This window comes from Mya arenaria, chromosome 2 (assembly GCF_026914265.1).
Source record: "Mya arenaria isolate MELC-2E11 chromosome 2, ASM2691426v1".
NCBI classification, from domain to species: Eukaryota; Metazoa; Mollusca; class Bivalvia; order Myida; family Myidae; genus Mya; species Mya arenaria.
Window position 1 is genome coordinate 54,650,486 of NC_069123.1, and position 7,674 is coordinate 54,658,159.

At 34.9% G+C, this 7,674-nt stretch overlaps 1 protein-coding gene across 1 annotated transcript in view; it reads right to left on the bottom strand.

Moving 5' to 3' along the window:
- Positions 1–7,269, bottom strand: part of LOC128217105 (zinc transporter ZIP11-like) — a 34,080-nt gene extending 26,811 nt beyond the window's left edge. Inside the window, exons 1-6 of the mRNA XM_052923989.1 lie at positions 7,136–7,269; positions 4,169–4,207; positions 3,751–3,918; positions 2,666–2,780; positions 2,144–2,299; positions 1,385–1,454 (exon numbers count right to left, since the gene is read on the bottom strand). Of these exons, the coding sequence (XP_052779949.1) occupies positions 1,385–1,454; positions 2,144–2,299; positions 2,666–2,780; positions 3,751–3,918; positions 4,169–4,207; positions 7,136–7,243 (656 nt within the window). The 5' untranslated portion in view covers positions 7,244–7,269. The remainder of the gene's footprint in view (positions 1–1,384; positions 1,455–2,143; positions 2,300–2,665; positions 2,781–3,750; positions 3,919–4,168; positions 4,208–7,135) is intronic.
- Between the last annotated feature and the right edge of the window lie 405 nt (positions 7,270–7,674).

Below are 7,674 nucleotides of genomic sequence, written 5' to 3' on the forward strand. Positions count from 1 at the left end.
GCTGTGACCTTCACCTTGAAAGTAGAGACACAGGTCTGGTGCGCAACACATCCTCATACTAAGGTGGTCACTTCTGCAAAATACTTTTGAAAGCGAACCATGAATGAAAAAGATATGGACCAGTCAAAAACAGGACCGACCGACTTACACATACTAAGTTCAGATGGTTGCTGTGAACTTGACCTGGAAGGTAAGGACACGGGTCTTGAGTGTGATACATCCGAATGCTATGGTGATCACTTCTGCCAAATAATTTTAAAATCCAACCAGGAATGAGAAATATGTGGACCTGACAAAAACAGGGCAGACTGACTGACCAATGAACTGATGTACCAACATTTCTTGTTCATGTGGCTAAAGAATAAATTTAAAAGTGTATTTTTATGTGATGTTTTCAATAGAAAAACATGACCAAATAAGGTGTCCAAACTCAAATGGACCCCCCCCCCCCACCCCCTCCCTCATTTTGCCCAGATGAACGTAAATGGCAATGCATGTGATTCCTATATAGCCCTCATTCTGCTTTGTGAAGAGGGGTTTTAAGACTCAATGAAAACACTCAAATACAGGAATGTAAATGACTATAATGCTGAAATTGATCTGAGGTTTCACATTATTTTTTTCAATTTTTGCATCAGTGTTGCATTTTCTGCAGACATCAATGGTTTCATCATTTTGTTATGTTTTCAAGTCATGCTTTTGTCTAAAATGTTCACATATCAGATTCATTGTTGTTGTTTTCTGATATGTGATTTTTCTGTGGCCATGTTATTTGCATTCAGTTCCATTTTGTTGAACGGTTTGTTACATGCAATGACCAATAACTGACAATGCTTGCATGACCAGAAATAAAACCTCATGGATCAATGTTTTCGACTGGAAATGTTTCTTTCGAGCAAACAATGAAAAGACCAAAAATATGGCTAATTTATTTGAACATGAAAATACCACAAAATACCAATCCACTGATTTTATACTGCTGTACATTACAACATAGCTTCATATAAATAACACTAAAAGTCACCAAAAAATCTTTTGTCAGTTGTTTACATAACATTTCCTTCAAGTTTAGTTTTTGATGCTTTTTTATAAATAAGAAAATTAATTACTCTGTTATTCGATTTTCTCAAATCAAGGTCATATTCTATAATAATTTTACTGAATCTAAGTACTGTCAAGCACAGAAGTTTTGAATAGACAGCAAAAATTTTAGTTACCCGGTCAAAACCTCTCGCCATATATCATTAAGCTCATAGTATTTTCAATAAATGACTATAAAACATTTTTTATACATCATGTGGTATGCAAAGAGCAACAAGCAATTTTTAGAACGCTGTGTGAAATTGGGCTGGTTATCTCCCACAAAGAAATGTGCATTTCTTACCTTGCATTTTCAAAAGTGGCTGCGGGAGATTTCCCAATAGCACCAAACCCCACCCCTACTGCCAGGCCCTCTGAAGTTATATGAAATTATGCACTGTCCTTGAAATATTCAACAAACGTTAATAATGCAAATAATTGTTTTTATATATATAGGTTTTCAATAAACTGAAGAACTTCAGCCTTCGTTGAGAGATTCAGTTTCAGCTCTATTTTTTTTAATAACAGTGACCATTAAAACACCTCCATTAACTCTTCCTACATACCATGTTTGGACACAATATGTCAAATCTAACGAAAGTTTTTCAGTTTAAGCTGTTTTCCCTTTTTTAGTAACAGTGACCTTGACTTTGACCCTAGGGGCCCCAAATGCGATCCCATGAAAGGTCGCCATAAACTCTTTCTATAAACCAAGTTTGGTCGCAATATGTCAACCTATTCAGTACCAACCATTTTTCTATTTTAGTAACAGTGACCTTGCTCTTGACTCTAGTAGCCCAAAATGCAACCCTATGAAAGATCTCCATAAACTCTCTCTATTTACCAAGTTTGGTCGCTATATTTCAAACTTAAATAAATTTACCAATGCCATAAGTAAGCTTAAAGATGCCCTTTCACCCAAACAATGTGGTACCTTTTTCTAAAAACCAGGTTTTACTTTCTGAAAACCTGGTTTATTATATAATAACACTTAGTAGTTTCAGTTAAAGCATAAAATTTTAAAATTGATAACAAGATATAAATGCCGGAAGTGCTGAAATACCAGGGATGTTATGTATTGTGATGGCGATGATGAGGAGGAGTATTCTCCTCCAGCTCACTGAAGGTGTATTGCCTGGCATGGACTGGTCGCCCAGGGATGGGGATACAGGCTGGTCACCGCCCCGCCGTCGCTGAAGACCCCCTGATGACTTGTAACCTGAGGGGCAGGTCAAGTTATAAGTTGAACAAGTAAATCTAAAATTTATAAAATTCAAGAACCTTAATATCTGGTGCAAACATTAATATATCGCCTCAAATTGCATTCCTTTTATAAGTAATGACATCAGTGAACTGATATTACTACAGCCCCCCATTTTTTTAAACAATTTCAAGTCTTTTATAAAAGCATGGAGCTAAGCACAACTATATTTTTGTAAAGCTATGGGCCTCACTGTCTAATTATTCTGTTATATTCTTTGAAGGAAGCTGGTTGACAAGACAATTATGATAAAATAATATTTATTTTGTAAAATGAAGATTAAATACCGAAATTAAACAGAGAAAGTTAAGTTAGCATTCCTACCATCCTCATACTGGTGTTCTGGTATCTGTATGGTGGAGTCTAGCGTGTGTCCATCCTTGTACTGTTTCTGGTTCGAGTCGAGGGACAGAGCTAGGCTCGTAGTGCTGTCAGCACCCTGAAAGTGACACAACACAAATGCATGTTTATTGCTGTTTGGAAATAAATTACACCATAGCATTCCTCTTACACTAGCATTGAATGGTTTAATTATTTTGAATTTAATTTTCAAACTTCAAGTTTGCCCGATATTGTAAGTGTAGCACCTTACAACAAAATAACTCTTGTCACAGGAATGACGAATACCCCTGAATGCACAGGAATGGCAAACTTTTTTTTTTGAAAAGAGGCTGTTGTACACTGCATTTCTACTTATCATGCTTGACCAAAGTATGTTGAATTATTAAAATAAATTGAGTAATTTCAATGATATGCTGCTGAAAAGAAAAGGTTACATAGGGCAATAACTATGTAATTAGCTGAAATAAAATTATGCCTTATATGTCTTTTCTTGTACACTGCACTTTCTCTCAATGTGCATAACCATTGTATGAAGTTCCATCTCTGAGTTTACAGGTTTGCTCTTATCAAGAAAAAGTAACAAAGGGCAATAACTCTGTAATTATCTAAAATAGAGTTATGGTTCTTTTCACTACACTTCCTCACATAACATTCTATCATCGTACGAAGTTTAATTAAATTATATCCATTAATTTTCAAGTTATCCTCCGGTATATTGCTATGGACTGACTGACCGTCCATCCACAGGGTGACTCAAATACATCCCCTTTGTTTGTCGAGGTTATAAATATATGTTTTCACAAGTCATTACATCTTGACTTTTCTTACCTTTGTTTTCCTGTTGGAAATACACTGCCACTCCATGTTCACAAATAGAAAACATAAAATAAGTACAAGTGTGTGGATGTCATTCCCAACTTCTGTTAGATCATTGTGGCAAATTGCATCATAATAATTTTCAGGTCAGTTGTCAGTTTTGAGTATGGCACTTTTCTTCCTATAGATACATTATAGTAGTAGAATTTTCACATGACACAGACAATTTGGAGCACAAAAGTAACTATTACCAGTAAGGGCATGAAGAAATCAGCACCATACACAAACACAGCCCCAAGGGTGAAACCAATGGCAACAGGAATAAACGCCCATTGACCTTCGGCACCATAACTCCCTGATCTCTCTGCCATCTCTATAGCTGGGGCCAACAGTGACCAATAGGAGGCTGCCATCATTACCTGCAAAATATATATATATATATATACATAAGTACTACAAATTACCGATAACTTTACCTGAATTCATGATAAAAAATTACCACGATGAAAATAGTATCTATCTACAAGCATGTTGTCCTATTGAAAATCAGTTTGCATTGAATTTTCTTTGATTTAATAGCATTCCTTTTCTAATTCGATGTACTTTGTGACAAACACACACACACAATTTCTCATTTCAGAAATTTGGTATCCACAGTAAGTAACTTACCCCTGCTGCAAATCCCAAGCTGCCATCAAGAATTTTTCGCTGAAAATAAAGTAAATAAGAAAAATTCAAACAATAACATCACATTTATTGAGCAGACTTAAGAAAACAAAAAAGTGTAGGTTGCAAAATGTTCTAAGGGGTCGGAGCTTGGTCCCGAATTTTTTTGCTTCTATTTTCATATAAAATATACCTACGCTGCATCGAAACCTAATTATGTCGAAGAGTCAAGCAATATTCTCGGTCCCAAGTACACAAATCATGCACAAAACCTTATGGCTCCCTCGAGGTAATAATTTCACACTTTTTCCCTAACGCGTGTTCCAAAATAAACAAACAATTGCTAGGTATTAAAATTTTCTCAAGTTGTAAAAATTGCAGTGACAGTTGAAAGGCAATTGATAAGGTGTGAAAAACCGTTTAACATTGTTAATACATGACCGATATTAGTTGATATGGGCATTTTAGAAGAAAACTATGAGAAGTAAATGACGAGAAGTTAATTGTGAGAAATGTAAATGAGTAATAAAAATATGAATAGACACTACCATATAGATCCAACATCGGAATCTCTGAAAAGAATTTCTTTTTGTCACTTTGCTTTGCAATATGGCCATTTTGTAAAAAAAAATCGATTTATTGATATTTATTTTACATTTTATGACTAGTATACATATAGTAAACGACAGCCTTTGAACATATGAGTGATTTCCACAATGCAACACATAATTGGTGTCTTAGTAAACAGACTACTTCATACTTGAAATACACTGAAATATATTTTATAACAAACTGGAGATTGGTATCAATTCTGAGAACGTTACCCTGGTGGGGATTGAAGCAACGTCCTCTTTGGTGATGACAATGAAAGCAGACACCTTCAAACCTAAAATTTCAGTCAGACCTGACAGAGTTGTCAGACCTATCATTATATGGTTAATAGAGCTGCTATTTAAAAAAATAACAAGTCTCCATGTTCTAACTGTTCTTCGCAGTATATAATTCATAATAATGCATTTAAAAAGTTCAATATGTATTCCTATGTATGTAATATTGAATAAGTGAATAATAATAAACATGTTGTTTTTGTTATTTAACCATGTACCAGAAAATGACCTTCGAGATGTCCAATTATATTTGGCCCGGCATTCGAACATTCATTTTGACCACACAGATGGGAACAATCTGAATGTCGTGTATTTCCGCTTCAGTTTCTGTTAAATTGGCAAGTTGCAATGTCTTTTTTACGGTTGAGCATCATACAATGCAATGTCCCACTGCCCGGATGCCGTGTAATATGATGTATATACGCAAGATAACCAAAAAAACATTGTACTTTTCGGCTCAAGAGTGTACAAAATTAGATTTAGGAATTATGGAAGTTTTTTTAAAAATACTGATGGAAAACCAAATCATGTTTTTGTCCAAATTTCAATCAGACAGTTAGTCTGATCAGCATGGACCTTCAAGATTTTACCAGGAATATAAATTTGAAGGCAAAAACAATAATAACTTGTATAATTGAACATTGCAATGAAAATCTAAAGGAACACTTTGTCCCAATTGTTTCCCTCAAGAACCAGCCCCAATTTCAGTTAAACTTAACAGTCGCTCCCGATAGTAATAGATGTTCAAAACAAGATTCTTCTAATACCTAAACATCTAAACGGGTTGGTGAAAAAATAGGGAGTATTTTGAAAAACATTGTAATTGTATTTAGAGAAATATCTGATGCTTGAAATAGATCATAAAATGTTATATATTCATGATTTGCAATGTAACTCATAAACTGTAAAAGTATTTAATTTGCACTGTAACGTGCGACCGTGAAACAAACAAACACCAGATAGCCGAGCTTTCTGGCGTAACGAAACAAACACCAACAGATCCCTTCAGGGAAATGCATGCTCAACCCCGAAGGGGTCCACTCGTATTTATATACACAAATTCTCTATTAACACAGAGCCCGGGCTTTGCTAATTTGCATATTACCAACCAAGTTAACATCCGTTTTGAACGTACTTCCGTTTATAACGCACATCCGCCGCCTACAAGCGGACCGTTACATTACTTTCCCCTCCGAGAAGACTCGTCCCGAGTCTTAGACTGGGAATCTTATAGGTAAGGCAACTCTGTTCTGGCAGTTGTCATTATCCCACTGCTGCCACCATTTGTAACGTGCGACCATGAAACAAACAAACACCAGATAGCCAAGCTTTCTGGTGTAATGAAACAAACACCAACAGATCCCTTCAGGGAAAAGCATGCTCGACCCTGAAGGGGTCCACTCCACTTACCAACCAAGTTAACATCCGTTTTGAACGTACGTCCATGTATAACGCACATCCGCCGACTACAAGTGGACCGTTACAGCACAAACAAAAATTAAATGCATTAAAAAACAGGCTTTACCTGTTATATCAAATTAAGGCTAACAAATCTTTTGCATAAGTAAAAAGCACATGCACTTCCTGTATATATACAGTTGTATTTTGATAGTAAGATAAAGCTTAAACACATAATTGTTACAAAATTGTGAAATAACATAAAATGGTAATATAGCTGGTTTTTATGATAATTCATTGACGTAATATTATCATCTACAAATCCCAATCGGATTGAATGGACCTAAATGGTGACAAAAAATAAATGTGAAGGATTTGCCATAAAATAAATCTTAAAATAAAACATCCATAAACAATTTGGGTTTGTGTTTTCGCTCACAGTAGCTAACGTTACTTTTAAATTCTAACGTGAGCAAGGTGGTACCCCGCTTGCCATGTACAGTATTCACTTTCATATAACAGTTAAACAAAACGAAATCGTTTGCTGATGTGAGCCACTGTTTGCCTAAACCGAACAAAGCGCTGGAAGATCCAGGTAATGTTTACTTTTTATCCGAAAATAGATTATCCGAAATTCAATTATACCAGTGTGGTATTGAAAAGATTGGTTCGAGTCTGATTTTACCTGCCCGCTGTTAAAAACAAATACGAGTGAAGAGCCAAGTGCAGTAAGGCCCCATGTAAATAAAGTTCCCAGAAAAGTTTGTATCAAAGGATGAACATCTGCAATCATTTTGAGATGATGTGGACCAGCGGAAGATTGAACAAGGGCGATAATTGAGGTTTTATTTTATTACAGCGGACTTTATGTACAGTAGTTGACAATGAAGTTTTATATATATATATATATATATATATATATATATATATATATATATATATATATATATATATATATATATACTGTCTTCAAAGAACAATTGTTATTCTTTCATAATCGTAGACAGTTATGCAACATTCATGAAATTATGTTTCGATTATTATAGTAAAACGTCTTATCCTTTTAATTATTTACATTCAGTAGTGTTCATTTACAACAAACATAATTATGTGTTCGACATCATATTTCGTTGACGTCGCGAGCATATTTTTTGACAACTATGTTGTCACAATTTAAAAGATTGAAATATGACCCGCTTCATATAAAATAATGTTCAATACAGG